The following is an 18,997-nucleotide window of genomic DNA, read 5'->3' as shown; positions in this document are numbered from 1 at the left end:
AAAGGGGTGAATTTGAACTTCACACACTGTGTATGCCGTTTGCACAGCAGTTTAGGGAAGATGCCTACTCTTTAACTGTGAACTTAGGCATCTGAGCAGCAGAGTGGTAAGGGCAAAGACTGCCATGCAGGAGACATCTGAGGACTTTACTGAAGTCAGAAGCAAAACTCGTTGAGTGTCTTTATTTGATACCCAGTTGACAACGATTCTCACCCTATAAACTATCACAATTCAGCATGACTGGCAGACTGAACAGGAGATGCCCATGACTAGAAAAGCAAGGGCTCTTCATGTCAAGCAGAGGTGCACTGGCAAAGCTGTGTGGGGACTAACGGGTCATGCAGCTTAAGAGTGAGGTGCACTAGCAGAGATGGGAGGGGAAGCTTTCACAGGAGCTGCTCACATTATACCTGGCTCTCTCCCCTGCACTACACTAATGTTCACGCCCACATTGCACTGCGGGCACGAATCCTGGCATAGCCCATTCACCAAAAGGATCTGAAGTTCTGGATTGCACTTACGGCTTGTGAGGCCATCATCTCATTGATGCTCTGCTCGTACTGCTCTGCCAGGATGGCGAGCTTCCTCGTCTGCTCATCTTTCAGATTCTTCAGGATTGTTTTGTGCTCGCTCTTTGGAGTAACTTCCAGCTGGTGATTCTTGAGTGCTTTATACTGCTTCGTCTGCACTTTGCATGTGTCCTGGAACTGCTTCTTGATCTGCATTTCCATAGCCTGCAGGGAAATGGGACAACATGAAGAAGTGAGGGCTTTGGGTACTGAGAAGGCTGTCAGGCAAGGCTATGGTACATCCAAAACAAAGCACAAACAGGATAGTGACAGTCAGGGCCAGATTTGCACCTTACATGTCTCTAGGCACAGCATCTTCAGCACTCCCCTGCTGGGGGTGTGGGGGTGTGGGGGGGGGGGGGGGGCGGGAGGAGCTGGGTGACCAGTTTGACCAGCAGGGCGGAATATCATCATCACTGGACTCCAGCTGCCGACATGGCCAGGGGGCGGGGCCTCAAGTGGAAGAGGAGGAACAGGGGGCGGGACCAGACTTCCAGTGCTCGTGCGGGGCCCCCAAATTGGCCAGGGGCCCTGGGAACGGGCCCTGTTGACCTGTGCAGGTAATCCACCGCTGTTTAAGTGCCCCTAGAACACTGGTGCCCCATGGCATGTGCCTATTGTGCCTAATTGGAAATCCAGCCCTGGAGACAGCTAGTTATCAGCCAACATATTGCCATGCTCTCCATCACCTTATGCCCACTGTTTTACAAAGGTGACTAGCTGATCCACTAATACAAGCGGTATTCCCTTTCTGAGAGGGAAGAGGCTTCTGACTTAGGCCTCTATTCAGCAGAGCACTTAAGCACATTATCAACTTTAAGTCCCCATAGAAGATAATGGAAATTAAGTATGTGCTTAAGTGTGTGGCTGAATAAGGGCCTTAACCAGTAGCATCCACTAGATGCTAGTCACCCTAGATCATTTTCTCTCTTTTACAATCACTGCTCCATGGGTCAGTTATCATATTTAATGACCCACCAACCATGTGCCTTTGCTCCTCAAATCCTCCCCATCTTTCTATCCCAGAAATGACTCCAAACCCAATTCTCACCTGCACAACACTACAGGATTTGAAAACGCAAGAAAGAAAATGGCAAGGGGAATGAAAGATGCATGCCTCTTCACCCACCACTCCGAAAAGCTGCAAAGAAAAGCTGCAAGAACAGCTCAGAGGGTTTCTAACTGTTCAGCAGCTGCTTTAGCAGGATGCATCAAAGGACCAGCCCACCCTTATTTATTTAGTTTTTTGCTAACTTCAGAAGCAAGGAAACACTAGAACTTTTCACCAATAGATTCAATACCGAGATTTAAGAACATGTGTGTCTGAGTGGCTGAAAAAGGACAGATTGATAGGAGGAAAATCTCTTTAATGTCTTGTCAACTGAGTATTACAATCAAACATTTATATAGCTACCTACATTGACATGGCAATTTACTTATTAGAAACAACATTTCCCCTGTCCCATACACCAGGCCCAGGAGGCCAACTCAGGACTGAGAGCAGCTGGGAGTCAGCCAGTGTCAGGAGGAGGGGCTGCCTGACGGGGAGGGTGTGTGGTGAAGGATGAGAGAGGCCGTTCAGGGCATGCCAGAGGGCAGAGAGCAAAAAGGAGGGACTGGGTGCAAAGTAGCTGAAGAAAATGAAGATCTCCAATACCTTCAGGTTTTTGGGCTGCTGCCGGAGTTCCATGAAGTGCTTCCTGTGCAGCTCCCTCTCTCTCCGCTTGTTGTACTCCAGCTGGTTCTCGAGCTCAGTCTGGTGCTGCAGACGGATCAGGTCCATCCGCAGCTTCTGCAGCGTATGCAGCTGCCTGTACTCCAGCTCGCGCGTCGACTCATCGTGCCGGATCAGCATGGCGTGCTCCATTTCTTTCTGGGTCCGCTTTTTGTTTAATTCCTGCACAAGGCACAGGACAACAGAAGATAGGGGCTGGAAGGAGCAGTCTCAGCAAATAAGCAACATTCATCCTCCCTTGTGCTGCAAATCTCTTCGTGCTCAGACACAGCAGATGTGAGCACATGGGCAGCCATGACAGGCATGACAAGTCACCCCATTCATTTCTGCAGAGCTGCATGTGCTGCCAAGACACATGCAGTACCAACAGCAGAGGAGTCATCTCAAAAGATAGGTCCCAGAACAAATGTGCTCCTAACCCTCTTAGTCCCAGTTTGCCTCTAACCCTCACCATATCTGGCTGCTATCTTTTCACTACCACCAAGTATCCAGCAGGTGGTGCTGACGGGCAACATGCTCTGCAACATACACCGGTGTAGTAGATCATATCTGAACACACCCTATGCATGCTCAGGAAACGAGAAATTCCAGGGGGCTCCTGAGTGCTGGTGCCTGCCTGCCAGGTCAGCACATTCATATATACCCTGCAGGGTGCCCGGAGTGAAGGTATCTCCACTCATTCCTAGCAGGACGACTGCCTAGGCCAGGCTGATCAGTTCTGATACCCCCGTGCTGCCAGCTGTTGCAGAGAGCGCACTTTGGGCCCTGCTGCGAGAGCTTGTGCAGAAGCTCAAAATGCTCCTGGATCCATGTGACTGGAGCGTGTGCACACACTGGGATGGAGTGTGCCACACAACACCCTGTGGCCTTGCAAACATGCATGGAGTTTAAGCTAGGACAGACCATCAATTCTAGTCCCAGCTCTTCCACAGACTGCAGCTAATATTTCTGCCTCAGGGTATTTGTGAGCTCCAGAGGCTTTCACATGAGGTCAGCAGTATCAATCGGGCTCAGCTCAGCACAGATTACTAGTTACTCCCATCTAATGTATATCTGGTGGCCATTCTATGAGCTTAGTTTGGTGAAGCCCAGTTCTTGCTGCTGTGCTTCGCACTACACTGTAAGGTCATCAGGGCAGGGACTGGTTCTTCCTGTGTGTGTTGAGTGCCTAGCATAGTGAAGTCCCAGCCTTTGAGCCGCTGCAGCAAGAGCCAACACAGAGTTCTTGTGCAAGCCGGCATCCTGCTGGACTTCTAAACATCAGTGCCAGAAAATTTGCATTGCAAGCCAAATCTGAACTAAGATTAGAATCAGGCCCATTGGAGGAGGGTAGGGGGGACAAATGGGGCAACTGCCCAGGGGCCTCACCAGATAGGAGGATAGATACATAGCCTCTTCTTCTCCACATCCCTTTCTTTCCATTCTGCCCCTCCTCTGAGCTGAGCTTATTTATTATGCACCATGCAGGTTCCCAGGCAGGCTGAGAAGGTGGTATCTGCTACTCAGCTTCCCCGGTTCAGCAGCAATCTCCCTGGGAAGTCCAAAGGACCTGGGAAGCTGAGTAGCAGATACCTCTGCCTCAGCTGCCCAGGAACCTGCATGGCACATAATAAATAAGTAAAAACTTCCAGTGGAAGCCTACTCGGACCTCAGCCATCCCTTTCTAGGGGGCCATTGACTGTTCTGCCCTGGGGCCTGGAACTGAGCAGGATATCTGCCCAGACAAAGGATTTTCCAAAGTTCTATAGCTGGTCCCTTTCCCTTCCCCTTCTCAGATCCAGACAGAGATCTTCCTCTTCCCCAGGCTATGAACGTCTGGGGGTATGCAACTGATGGAGGCAGTGACACAGATATAATTAGCCTATGCTGAAAGAGAGGGAGGGGAAAATTCATTGACTTTTCGCTCACTAGGGGGACATCACTTCTCCATTGGGTTTTAACTAGGAGCCATGAGACAAAAAATCAGCAAAGTGAACTACAGGCTGAGCATCAGAAAGACTTTCCCTGTAGGGAACTCCATGAGGCTGTGGCACAGTCACCCAAACAGAAGGATGGAAACTCCATCCTTTGATTCACTTACCGTACATTTGATAGGACAAAGCACTGGAGTAAAACTGCACTGACTTAAGTGAGAGCAAAATTAGGCTTATGATGAGAGCTTTTGAAAATCACACCCCCAGGGAACAATCCTGCCCTGGGAGAATGGACTAGGTGACCCGATAGAGTAATACAATTCAGACATGATAAAAGGGATTGGGCTATCTCATAGGCTTTAAGGCCGTCATGATCATCTAGCCTGACCTCCTGCATATCGCAGGCCATAGAACCCCACCCCCCCTCTCCTGTAACAGACCCCATCCTCTGGCTGAGTTACTGACGTCCTCAATTCATGATTTAAAGACTTCAAGTTAAAGAGAATCCACCATTTACACTAGTTTAAACCTGCAAGTGACCTGTGCCCCATACTCCAGAGGAAGTCAAGAAAACTCCAGGGTCTCTGCCAATCTGACCCAGAGGAAAATTCCTTCCTGATCCCAAATATGGCGATCAGTTAGACCCAGAGCATGTCAGCAAGGCCCACCAGCCAGACACCTGGGAAAGAATTATCTGTAGTAACTCAGAGCCCTCCCGGTCTACTTTCCCATCACCAGCCACTTGGGGTGTGTTATGTGCTGCTAGCAGTCGCAGATAGACTACATGCTACTGTAGGCTGTCCCATCATCCCATCTGCTCCATAAATTTATCAAGCTCAGTCTTGAAGCCAGCTAAGTTTTTTGCCCCCACTGCTTCCCTTGGAAGGCTGTTCCAGAACTTCACTCTTCTGATGGTTAGAAACCTTCATCTAATTTCAAGCCTAAACTTATTGATGGCCAGTTTATATCCATTTGTTCTTGTGTCCACACTGGTGCTTAACTTAAATAACTCCTCCCCCACCCTAGTATTTATCAGTCATATCTCCCCATAGCCTTCATTTGGTTAGGCTAAACAAGCCAAGCTCTCTGAGTCTCCTCTCATAAGGTAGGCTTTCCATTCCTCGGATCATCCTAGTAGCCCTTCTCTGCACCTGTTCCAGTCTGAATTCATGTTTCTTAAATATGGGAGACCAGAATTGCACACAGTATTCCAGATGAGGGCTTTACCAGCATAATTCATTCCAGTTCAAGAAGTGAAATAAGCTATACTGGTGTAACAGTGTCCACACTATGGCTTATATACCACTAACACTACACATCACACCTGTAATGAACATAGGTGTATCAGCCCGTAGTGTAGCAGTTGTGACAGCTTTAAGCTAGGAAAAGAAAAGCAGGTTCAAAGCCATGGCTCATCTCTGGCAGGGAATCTGTACTGCAAAGTACGCAGTGCCTAAATTTAACCGAAGCGCATCTGATGGCCAAGGTCACTAGCCAAATTGTTTGAGATCCTGATGTCCTTTAACACTCTTATCTGAAAGGATCTAATGGATTTAAAGCACTCAGTACTTGAGGCCTGGGAATCAGTGATTCTTTATGTCAAAAATCTTCACCTGGCACCCTTAGGAAAGAAACAAAAATGGATCGCACCCCTTCTGATGTTCTGGATTCTAGTTCCAGCCAGTCCAAAATGAAAGGAAATATCCCATTTTACACACACTCCCTTGCTGTTGCCATGAAACGAAAACCTCACTAATAAGTGAAGTTATTTTAATGTTCCAAGATAAGTGGCCAAGATTTTCAAAAACAATTTGTGATTTTGGGTGTCCAACGTGAGATTCCACAAAGGGGCCTGAGTATCACAGAGTCTGAGCACTTTCCCTCGGAAGATCAAGCTCCTTTTAAGGCAGCTCATGTTGGGCACCCAAAAATCAAGACACCCAGAATTACCAGTCTTAGATGAAAATCTTGGCTTGCATACGTATCTGTGTGGATACAGATTTGCTTACCTATGCCTGCCAACCTCTGTGTGACTGCCTGACACGTCTCATTAGAAGAACCTGTTTTCAGTTGCTTAAAGCACAGACGACAAGCTTTAGCCATCTGGGATGAAGTTTTCCATGTCTCACCATTCTGCTGTCAGCAAATACTTGTGAAACTCACTGGAAAATTGTCCCACCCTCCTTTAGTGCTGGTCCACAGAGGATGACAACCCACTACTGCTATCAGTTACTCTATTAAGTCAAGTGACAGAGGACCATGCTACGCATCTGCATGTTCCAACTCTGCTGATGATCCATGTCAATATGATGACATATGATGGAATTTGTTTTTTCTGTTTGCTTTTTTAAAACCCTAGGAAATCACACACACAAAAATACAATGTTACCAGAACATCAGGATTACAAAGACAGGCAGCATTCAAAAGTTAGGAAATGCTTGTGCAACCTTAATTCTGTCCACTTGTGCATTTGCATGATGATACAGTCTTTCATTTCATGATGACATATTATTTTTCCACAGGACCTTGCCTCTTTCAGTGCACAGGATGGATAGTGCTCACTTAAGGAGTTTGTCTTCTTGTTCAATGTGTGGTCCCAGACCTTATTTACACCACACTATTCAGTCCCTGCTCTGAAGACAGAATTTTTAATTTCCTCATGGGCTTTTCTAAGTTGCTCATCCAAGTGCTTCACAAACATTAATCAAGCTTCACAAAACCCCTGTGAGAGAAGGAGTTGATACTATTCCCATTTTACAACTGAGAAACTGAAACAGAGAGATTAAGGTCAGAAGCATCTACTAATTTTGGGTGCCCATTTGGATATGCCTAGGACCTGATTTTTCAAAGTGATTTGCATTGAATAGTATTTTTTATGTTCCAAGCACAGCTCTCATTGACTTCAGTTGCAGTTGTGAGTGCTCAGCACTTCTGCAAGTCAGACCCTAGGGTCACAAGTCAGGCACCCAGAAAATAAGGAACACACAATTAATGACCATCTATGAAAAGTTTGGCGTAAGTGACCTGCCAATCACAGAGGACCTCTGTGGCAGAGGCAGGAACAAAATCAACAGCCTCTTACCACTTAATCCTGATTAATCCCAGAGCAAGTCCATTCTGTGCACTGAATGGGGCATAGGTCCTGTGGAAAAAATAGTTTTGAATTACATGATCACAGACGATCATACTGCATACACATGAGGGATTATGTTAAGGTTGTTCAGGCAACCTTAATACTACCATTTCCTAATTTCTGAGTGCTTGATTTTGCAGCTTTAGTATTTTTTTTTAACTGTCCTTTTATGGGTTTAACATCTACTTTCAGCTGTTGGAATGTTCTTAACCAATCCAACTGAGTAAAAACTGGTCACATGACAAATACTCAATTGTGCTACTGCTCTCGTGTGTGTATCACAGACGTCTCCCATGGATATCCTTGACAAGACTGGCACACATGGCAGCTGACTCTCTTGGGTCTCCTGCCAGGGATGTCCAGCTGGGTCACCCAACAAATTCCATGTCAAGGAGACCAAGTAGATGTCTTCCACTCAAGAAAGCCAGACTACCAAACTCAGTATCTTCCCTTGGAGCCACCTGCCCCAACCCCTGCACTAGCAAGAGGAGCCTTGTTGCCACTACAGCAATTGCTTACTTGGAAAATGAACAGCCAGAACGTTTCATGTATTTTTAGCCCTTCCTGCAATTTAGCAATGAGAAACAAGAAGAGCCAGTATCAGGTAACCAGCAAGAGTTCTGGGAATCATCAGTCAGTCACACCCCCCAGTTCTAGGACCACTGCTTTACAGCCTGAAGAACACAGCTAAGAACTAAACTAATCACACAGTCCAGCTAGTGAAAGGTTAAAAAGCACCAAGTATTGAAGAGTGACATACCTCCCGAATGTGCTGCTGCTCCATCTCGTGCTTCTTAATCATGGTTTTTCGCCTGAAGAAACGGCAGTTTTTGTCGTAGTATAGCCTCTGCTGGCTGAGAAGATGGGCCTCCTCTTCAGCCTGTGTGTGCTGCAGATTCTCTTTGTGTTTGGATATTCGCTCTTGCTTCTCTTTTTTCGGTGTGCTGTGGTCCTCATTCATCTCCTGGGCACGTGCATGCACAAATAAACGATCAAGAAACAAATCGCTTCTTAGGACCAATCTGCCTATCTTGGTGATGCCCACATGAACCCTCTGGAGACAGATGTTAGTGGTACACTCATGTGACTAGCCACTACCCTTTACCTACTTAGTAACAGTAGTAGTAATAATGAATAATACATTGCACTCCGGTAAGCACCTTTCAGCCTAGGATCTCAAAATGCTTTAAAGATGCTATCCCTCACACCATGGCTGAATTTTATTTTATATATGAGGATCCAGGGACAAACGACTTGCCCAAAGCATACATAAGCAAGTCAGTGTTAGAGCTATGAATAGAAGCCAGAAAAGCTTGTATTCCAGTTCACAATCACGGCCGTTCTATTCGTGATTCTTTGATGGTGATACTACACAGCATTTATATGGTGCCTGATGCTAAGAATGGCACAGAAGAAAACTCAAACTCCCTGAACCAGTTTATAACATACAGAAGTGAAACCTGTGTTGAGATGTTAACACTGAAGCATGCACTACTGAAAGATCATGATCTGGCTTCCTTTGTCCTGTCTGAAGCAGCACCTGCAGCCTGGATGGTTCTTTAAAGCCTGCAAGGGCTGGCAGTACCAACGTCTTTAATGACTTCCAGAAAAGAACCTCAGGTATGTAGTGAAACACTCCCCAATCCAGATTGGCTTTTCCTCCAGGGGTCGCCCTCAGTCTGGGCCCAGACAGAACCACAGGAATTACTAGTCCCAGCTTTAATGCTACCAAGGAACACTGGGTACTAAGTTGAGAGCCACTACTTTCATTTGCTAACTACAGCTGAACTGGTTCCCAAGTCATTGCCAGTCTGGCTAGCTTGGAGACCCTTTGGCCAGCTTCTCAAGCACACGTTTATTACACAACTGTGCAGTATATCGCAAGAGTGGAACCACAGGGTTCACAGGATCCAGATGGGTCCCCAGCCACCCACCTCTATACCTGAACTACTATATACTGCCTCCAAGGGGAATAGAAAGAGGAAACAAACCAAACTTATTGACAGGCAAACATAGGATGGGCTTATACAGGGCAATGATAAGAACACAATGTAACAGCATCAAGAGGGATTGCTAGAGAGCACTCCAGGAAGAGAATAGGTAGGACTCCTGGATTCACTTCCCAACTTTGCTACTGATTTGTCCTGTGACCATGGGTAAGTCATTTAATCCTTCTATGTCTCAGTTTCCTCAGTTGCAAAATGAAGATAATATACTTATCTATCTCCCTGTCCACACACACGCAGGGGTTTTGGTAGCAAGCTTAATAAATGAAATGTTTATAAAGTGCTTTTGATTCCCAACTGCAAGGTGCTATGTAAATGCACATTCTGTCATGTACCAAAACAGACTTGTAAGGCAGGCCACAAGAAGAACAGCGCCATTTGGACATTTAGTGCAATTGCATTAAAGCGGTTTTAGCTGCAGTTTTCAGTGAAGTGCTATTTCAAAATATACTTTTTTTTGAAGAATTTCCACCGATGTAATGATGTCGCACACCTTTAAAAACAGGGTATTTGATGAAGGTTTTTTCTGTTTAAATTTCAAGCAAGTGTTACAGCTCATTAAAGGTAGGCTAGACGGGATATTCTCGGACACCTCTGATGACTAAGAGAATTACTGTCTGGTCACGGTCCCCGCAAGATAACAAGGAGCGTGAAGTGTGCTCAGCTCTGCCAGGAGATGGGGAATGGCAAAATAGTCCTTGTGGGGATACCCAGGAACCCCGTCATTTAAAGAGCAACATTATACAGATGCCAAATGGGCTCTCAAGCCCAGGCTGCACAGTGTGTTGGCCAGCCCCAAGGGCGTCTGGATATATAATTACACCTGGGGTGTCTCAGGCGTTTTCCCCTCTTAGGTGTAGGGAGGCAGCTGGTTTATTTTCTGATCAGGAGTAGGCAACTCCCCCGTATAAATCAGTCAATACCTGGGCAGCTGACACAACATTGCTTAGCATTAGCATGCAAGGCTGGCAGCGGTTCTGTAGATTCCTTGTATCATTAAGTTCATCTCAAATAAACCTCTGCATCTTAAAGTGCATTAAAAAAAGTTGGGGCTGGAGGCAGGACTCTCTCAGTCAAGGCTCTTTGGGCAGGGAACACTCAGAGGACAACAATGAGGGTCCCCTGCTGGCTGCTTTTGGAGCACGGAGGTGAATGCCTCATCGTTTCGGCAGATTATCCATGTCTGTATTTTCTTAAGCACACCTTCAGCAAAGCACATACGCACATGCCTAAATTTCATTGACTTCAATGGGATTTAAGCACATGCTCAAGTGCTTTGCTGAATCACACCCTTTATGGGGTTCTTCTCCTGCTCGTTTGCTATCCTTTTTCTCCTTGCACTTCATGTTAACTGATCCTTTTGACCTGCTGTGGTGACTGCCTTTAGGCATGTGGTTTGGGCTTGGGTTGGCTGGATACATAGGCAGGCCATTTATTTATTTTGATTTTGTATTGGTAATTGCTGGGCACGCTGATGACTATCGACAGGTGCCTTATGAACAGTTTAAATAAAGCTGATGACCAAGTTGATGCTTTGTGGGTGATGTCTGAGGGAATTCTTCAGGAGCTCTCATTTTCTCCATGACATTCAGTTTCAAAGATCTTGCCTTGTAGAGAGTCACCCTCCTGCAGCCCCACTGATGCCATTCAGAACATTAGTAGGTCACTCTAGGACGCTGGCAGGAGCTCCCCATTCCTGAAAGCCTGAGGAGTTAGGAATCTGAATTTGGATTGCCATGTGGCAAATGTGCCTTAAGCCACCGGGCAGGCCCAAGTTTATCAAAAACAAAGCCTGGACCATACTTGCTCCACACCCCTTGGTCTTGGAAACATGGTGGTAATTACCTCTTTAATCTTTTCCTTGCAAAGCTTGTACTGCTTCTTCTGACTTTCTAAAAACGTCGCCAGGTCTTTCTTCTGCTGAGCCAAAATCTGTTGCTGGAATTTCTTCTCATCTGCTGCAGCCGCCTTTGCCTGAGAGAAAGAGAGTGCACGGAGTCTATCATAAAACAATCTGTAATTCTGCATCTGTCACTCTCGTACCCTATGGTGCAAGACCCTAGCCAGTATTCAACAACGTGGAAGTTTATTGTAAAAATTTTATGACCCACATACATTCAGGAATGTCTTCATGTTTCATGTCTCTTCCACCAGAACCCAAAACTGCATGTGAAAATGTTCATTCTCTTGCATTAGCCTGAACACCTTGTATGCATGTGGATTTTTAAACAGAATTCAATACTGGTAAAAGGAAAGGTTAGGGCAGTGCAAACTTCTTTACCGTACCCACTTAACATGTCTCATCCCAGGACCTAGAAGAACCACATCTAGGGCTATGAGGGCAGATCAGTCTTCATGGCCCATTCTGTCGCAGGATTCTCTGCTGAGAATGCCAGCAACGTTACTAGTCAGTGCCAGCTGACATTTCAGGACGCTTGTGCATCAGGAACTAGGCTGAGATCCACCTGGTTGTTTGGGTAAAACAAGCTACCAAACCACCCTCAGACAGTAGCCATTTGCAGCTGCCAAAATACCCATGTTTTAGATATGGATGAACAGTCTTTCCCTGTCTTTCACTTGCAGCACTTTCCTGTTCAGTCTCCTGGCCCAGACATGTAGTTCATATACTTACTGACCTCCTTCTCCATGATAGCCACTTGTTTCTTGGCCAGCTTCTCCAGCTCAATCGACGAGTTGTTGGCATGTGTCTCCACCTCCTTCTGCAGCTTGAGGCGGTGCTCATCCATCTCAGCCTTCAACTTGTTCTCCAGGGCGATCAGCTGCTTCTGGTGCTGGCGCCGCATCCGCTTATAACCTGACATCTGTTCCCGCAACTCGTTCTCCTGCTCATGCTCATGGATCTGTCTTGTAACCTGATGCCATTGAAAAGGAAAAGTCATTAGAGGTTTCTTTTGCAGGCGAGTCTCCCCTTCACAGCTACTTACCTGCTAAGCAAACTCACAGTGCTCACAGATGAACTCCCAAGGAACGCTATTCCAAGTTTTTATAGAGGGAGCTATTGTCTAAGGTCACAAACTGCCCAACTCGAAGGAATCATACAGGCCATGAACTCCTCTTACCAGGGATGGACAGCCAGTTTTCTCCACATTATTAAGGCGTTTCAGTGCATGTCCAGTAACGGAACATGCCATGTTCCTTACAGGCAATGTCCAGACGTATGCAGAAGAGAGGCAGGCACCTCGCTGATCAGGTTAGGGAACCCTGCAGTGCACTTGGAAACAGAGGCAGCTCTAAGACCTAGAAAGTCTCTCTTCACAATCAACTCCCACTGATGCTTTGGGCAGGGTTAAAAAAATGGTCGCTATGTGGAGGAACAACAAAATCCATTTGTTCTGACTCCACTTCCATCCCTTGTTAAATGCTCATTTCCTACGAGGAGCTGCCTCATTCCAGGCTTCCGCACTAAGTTCTGAAGGTCTCATGGTCTCCCCCACACCTTCCCTTCCCCTACCCACAGTCTAACCTGGAGTAACACCAGAGCAAACCAGGTAAGCACTTTTCATTATTCAATTGCTCCCCCTTGGCAGGTTCACCTTAAGATTGCTGGTTGCTTGCCCCCACCTTTCACTACAACTCAGGGTGGAAACCCTTTATCTGGCCATCTACATCTGCACCTTATACGTTACACCTGGTTTCCAGCCCATGAGGATTCTCTCCCCACTCCCGATTTTTATCTCCCCACAGTGACTTTAACAGCCTTACATTGTTCCTTCTGAGCTGCTCCTGAATGATGGTCAAAATGTGCTTGCCAGTGTTATTTTCTGCTTACAGTGGATGCTGAAAGCCTTGTTCTTGTTTTTATTCTACACAGAAGCAAATCTTTCTGCTCTCAGGTTCCCATGAGTGGCACACACAAACGAGGGTTGCTTTGTAGCAAGAGAAACAAGGCACTGGATACTGCATGCTCCTTAAAGAGCAATCCTGCCCACTGGACCCAGTGTTTCCAAACACAAGGGCACACTGTTCTGTAACTGAACAGTATTAACAAGGTGGATCATACGGTCTAAGCAGATTACAAATACTATTCAGCTGAAACAAACTCACAGAGTTCACATTGATTTCCGTGCTCTAAGTGCATGCGTGTGAAGGAGAGAGAACAGCCCCAGTTATGCCAGGAATTTTAAGGAGAAAATACCAGTTACAGTGTTCCCCATTCAAAGCAGAGCACTGTCGGACAGCCCAAATTCATCTCCATCTTGGTGAAACATCTGACCCTAGGTTTGCCTATTGAAACCACATCTAATGATCTGCTGCTATTTACAGCTAGTCGCTGGGGTTGAAAGCTGGGCATGGCAGGGATGGCACAAGGGATCAGAGACCGTAGTCCTGCAGTAGGCTTGAACGCCACACTTACTCCACAGATTGAGCAAGAAGCAAATGGTGCTCAGACCTTTGACAGAGACTATGTAAACTTTATATAACACTGATTCTCATGCACAGTGGCAACTTTCTCTGCAGTTTGGGGGATGCCAAGCTCCTTTTTGACTCTGGGTTGCTAAGTGGTGACCACAGCATCCATAGAAACAGAAGTGGAATGGACTGCATCACTGTGGCCATTAGAAGGTGTTAAGAAGACACAGCTGAGAACCAAGCACTGACTTAGGATAGGGGGCAGCCTGGGTCACTGGATAGCTTGAATTCTAATAAAGGAAGAAAAACAGACGCTTTCTGCATTTTAAGACAACTAGCTGGCAAGAAGCAGCGATCAACAAAAACATCGAAATCAACAAAACTGAACAAGTCTGACAAGACAGCTGAGACGTCACTGGGAATGAAAGTCGTAGCTCTGTAGAGTGAAAGCATGGTGGATGCAAGCTCAAATTCATTCCAGCCAAACCATTTACCAGGGCTGAAGAGTTCTTTGCTCTGCAGTGCAATGTGAAAAGTGGATCTGGATGGAGGAATAAAGAACCTGTCATGGGCTGAGAACGGCTAGCATTACGTAATAATGAACCTCCAATAAAACTGGAGCCAAAGGCCCAGAATAACTGTTGATAAGAACAATGAAATTTGTGGCACAAAATGGGCAACCACTAGCACTGTAGGAAAAAAAATGAAACATGCATTTAATTCAGTGGAATGTATCCACCCAGACCATCCATTTTCTCTCTAAATCAGACTCCATTCCCAGGGAGAAACTGTGACTCTGTTAAAGCCAAATATGTGCAAAAGAAAGAAATGTCTCCTCTTTACATAAAGGATCTAAGGACACTACTCTGAAGTTAACTAGACTGATCATATATTTGCAGTTGCATGCCAGCAATAGGAAGTGAAACAAAGTATGGCAAGATAAGCGACAGTCTTTGAACGGATAAGATGGGGTGAAGGTCAGTCAGATGTCAATGACACAAAATCGTAAGAACAGTGGAGAAAGCACAGTGACATGTTAATGGCACCCTTAACTATACAAGGACATTAAAGTACTTTACAAACATGATTCCACGGATTATAATGGTAAAGGGAAGGAGACTGATTTGTTCACTGCAATATTATTTCCTAGATGATCAGAAAATGTCAGAATACTTTAAAGACAAACATACTAGAAGTCGTTAAAGCTCTGTTGAAATAAACATTCAACAGTTGTTAGGACATCTACAGAACTGAATGTCTGAATAAAATACAATATCTTTTACCAAGGGCTGATGTTCCCTGAACTACAATGCTTATTTGTCTCCCCACCTTTAGTATGCTTAAGGGATATATAACCAGGTGTCTTTTCCAGCCTGCTCTCAACCACTCCCTACACATTATGCAGAATCCAAATTCACCCTCCCTGAGATTTGGTTTTATTAACAGACATTAACAGCATGCAAGTTTAGCTCAAACCTCTCCGCAGCTCTACCTATTACTTGGGTTTCTTCCTCCACACTACTCAGCCCACACCCCAGACCCGCTCCCCAGAGAGCCATGCCCATCTCTCATATACAGGTGAGATGAGCAACCAGAATCCACATAACCAGATTCCAGAAGACCAGCCCCCACTAGCAGGGTGAAGTGTTTCAAGAAAACATGCCCAGTCTCTTACAATGAGAAAAAGGACTATGAGAAGACAACAGAACAGGAAAGTATCAATTGAAGACTTTTTGCACAGAGGTTGGGGTAGTATCAGCCAAAGTGATTCTGTCAAGAGAAAGACAAGTCAAGATAGACTTTCAACAGACCCAGAAAACAGTCTATTAATTAAAATATATATCAGTATTTGGAGTCCAATTGGCCTGATGCTATTTTAGTGACCACACCCATAGAACACTGTCTTCATGTACCAGATGCTTTAAGGAGTTTAAGGTCCAGGAATGAGAATACAAGATTCCCTCATCTGCATTTTGATTCCAAACAGAATAATATCTCCCTAGGATTTCAAGCACCAAAGGCCATTGTCTTGAAAACCTGTACTAAGTGAACAACTATGAAGGTAGGCATACAAAAGTTTGGTGGGTTCTTAGAAAAAGGGGCCAAGTTTAAATAAATAAAAATCAGACTATACTGTTACCGTCATCCAACCGCATCCTGTCTCTAAATGAATGGATTTGAAAATCTTCCTTTTCAAGGTAGATGCTGCCTGACCTTTGTTACCAAGATGCAGCGTGTCCTGCATTCTATCCAGGTGAAGGGCACTAGGGTTTCCATACTCCGGAGTGAAAGTTCTTGAATTGTGGCCTGTGGGTCACTGGTGATCTCCAAAGCATGTGCTTCATGATCTGTGAAGTGGCTGGGCACATGAGGCTGAGTCCTCCTTTCTAGTTACTATATTACATAAAAATCAGCGGAAAACCTATGGAAGGCTTTCTCCTGACTGTCCCATGCTAGTGATGGTTACTGTTGCCACAGGGATGTTCTACAACTGCAGATGGTCTGAACTATGAATAAGGAGCAAGAAGGCGGCTCATGAGGCACTGTTACGTAGTGGGCCACACTATGAACAAATCTGAGCAGCTCCGCTCCAGGAGAGGACTCAAATCTGCCTTCAAAGGCACTCTAAGTTAACAAGTATGCTCTTGCTTGAATCATTTTTACCTACTATTGTTACAAAAACATACCTAAGATCACAGTCTCTGAAAGCAATTAGAGAAAAAATATTTCTGTTCCATAGCTTGTTTCCTTTGTGCATCTAGCAGCACTTTGTGGGTAGTCCACTGTTTTCCCTATAAAGTCGGTCAGTTTCCCTATTGTTTGTGTGGTGCTCTCATGCAGAAACAGGGCAGAAAAACACATTGAAGATCAATGGAAACGTGTGACTGTATAACCATAACATTTAGCATGGAGTCAGGGGCAGGTGAACTACCTGAAACTACTTTTAACTAATTTCTGGAAATGGACTACATTTCAAATTGATAGTGCCCTTTTAGAGACACCCATCTCCTCTCAGGGCCTGCACTACAGCAATCAGTCTTAGATCAGGGAGGGCTTGAAGGTTCAAAGACCGCAGTTCTTGTTCCTGAATTCAACCAGCAGGGACAGCTATTCCACAGCACACACCCTTCCCTCCCCAGAGCAGAATGCATTCTATTTACAGTGCTGTCCACCTCTCAGGTTGAGGGCCTTGAGTGAGTCTCATTGGAAGATGATTTTTCACCCCAACCAACCAACACGTATTTTACACAGATGTTTTCATCCCAAGAGATTTCTACTAATTATTTAGCATCCGAGCAGTCCATGGCCTTTATGATATAGACATTACTTGTCTCACAGCTGTACAACTCTTCTGGGGTTGGACGGCAGAACCCAGAGAAAGCAACTGATGGATAGCAATGGGCAATCAATCCTACTCTTATTTTAGAAGATGCTGGTGCCGTGGGATCGAACATCCATGTAGAGAAGACAGGACCTCACTTAAGATACCCTATGGAAGCAACACTAAGTGAAAATTAATTAGAAGACTGACGAACCACTGAGATCTGAATGGCTGTGCAGGGATGCTAGAAATCTCACACCTGATGCTCACTAAGTAACCCCCCTCTGGTAATTCTGAGCTTTCCCTGTGTGCGCTCACCCTAAACCAGAATGGGGTGAAGGTGTGTTATGAATCCTTCCCCCTCTGCAGAATTATTAACTGCAAGTGTATTGGCATATAACCACAAAAAGGTTATATAAATGAGGGGGGAAAGCCACTGATATAACTGAACTGAAAGAAAGCAAATATTCCCATTATAAAGTGAAATAAAATATACACAAAAGATTATAATACCCACACATGCAACTACATCTCCTCTAATCCTGAAGGGTTTTTACGGGGAAACAATTTTAATCTTTTCCTTTGGGATAAGGGAGAAACACCAAAACCTCCACGAGCTGCTAGTGTCATTCCATTTCGTTCCTGGCATCAGAAAGGACAGGGAGGTGTTCATGGATACAGACACTGGAAGCAGAAGGATGGGTGAAAGGGAAATCCCATGCTTCAGCCAAGAAGAGGGTGCTGTGGTTGATATACTGAGTAGATTTAACTGGTGGGTATACTCATCATCAGTCTCCTGTTCACTTCTGGCCAGAAGTCACTATGGCGCACATGCACCATTGCACTGGTGTAAATGCCAAACCGGCCCAGCAGGACCCCAACGTGCTTCGCCTCAGAAACATGCCCCGTGGAAATGACAGGGAAAGAGAAGAGTTCCCATCTCAGCCTCACTTCATCCCCATTCAGCAACCCCTTTAACTGCCTGGGGATTTGGTCTGATGGATTTGCTAAAGCTTCACTGCCTAAGTGCCCCGGAGACCCAATGGAAATAATATAAGCCCCAGAGGAAGCTGCCATGAAGTGGGGTGTAGGAGTGACCTTGGGATGTCAGCTGCCCTGAGCAGAGGCATTCAGGGGACTGTATGGACAATGCATTTCATCTGCACATGAGCACGCGGTGCCGGCTGGCAGAGGGCTCTCAAATCTCCTCCAGCCCTAGGGGGTCACTTGTTGATAACTGAGGCACAAGAATAGAACCCCTGGAGAATTACAAGGTGAAGGAGAACAGGAATGATGCCCTCTGGGGTTAGGGGCAAGGCAGTGAGGAGCTGTCCACAGCGGGTAAAAGATACCAGCCAGCAAGGGGGTGGGTGTGTGTGTGTGTGTGTGTGTGTTGGGGGCGGGTTGTTTTGTTTTGTTTGGAGCATGACATGTTGAATAGTTTTATCATTTCCTCCCTCACTCCAGCTTGACTGGAAAGAGGCTAGCCCACTTGTTCAGTGCAGACAATTGCTTGGCAGTGTACAGTGCACAAAAAGCAGACAGTTCCCAACACGGGAATATCAGAGAAAGGGTCTAGGATATCTGAGGTCTCTGCTGTATCAGGAACCCTGGCATGAAGACCTCTAATGCACAGGTCGTGTGTTACACCTGGGAAAAGAAACTCACTGGCCTAGATGCAGGCCAACAACTGGAATGGTACTAGTGGGAATTGCATTGCTTCACTTTAGGTTTCAGTAGCAGAAACAATATTAATATCTCTGCTGCACAGGCTTTAATCTAAGGTTCTCACCCCCAACCCCCCCCTCTCCCCCCCCACTGTATATGTCAAAGAGCTAGGAGTATGGCGGGGAATCAGCAAATGGTGGTGATGGGGGGGGGGGGGGGGGATCGATACACACTAAAACAAAAAGGGGGAGGGCTACCCATTGTAATTTCTGGGTTGGC

At 45.8% G+C, this 18,997-nt stretch overlaps 1 protein-coding gene across 1 annotated transcript in view; it reads right to left on the bottom strand.

Annotated features, from left to right (window-relative positions):
* The window catches only part of TAOK3 (TAO kinase 3), a 141,940-nt gene that overhangs the window by 3,286 nt on the left and 119,657 nt on the right, over nt 1-18,997 (bottom strand). Inside the window, exons 15-19 of the mRNA XM_067550123.1 lie at nt 11,994-12,230; nt 11,203-11,331; nt 8,112-8,315; nt 2,227-2,466; nt 522-734 (exon numbers count right to left, since the gene is read on the bottom strand). Of these exons, the coding sequence (XP_067406224.1) occupies nt 522-734; nt 2,227-2,466; nt 8,112-8,315; nt 11,203-11,331; nt 11,994-12,230 (1,023 nt within the window). The remainder of the gene's footprint in view (nt 1-521; nt 735-2,226; nt 2,467-8,111; nt 8,316-11,202; nt 11,332-11,993; nt 12,231-18,997) is intronic.

Source organism: Emydura macquarii, unplaced genomic scaffold (assembly GCF_026122565.2).
Source record: "Emydura macquarii macquarii isolate MOO-44397 ecotype Brisbane River unplaced genomic scaffold, CSIRO-AGI_Emac_v2 contig_1254, whole genome shotgun sequence".
NCBI lineage: Eukaryota > Metazoa > Chordata > Testudines > Chelidae > Emydura > Emydura macquarii.
Note: the sequence above shows the minus strand (reverse complement) of the source record. Positions and strands in the feature narration are given on the sequence as shown.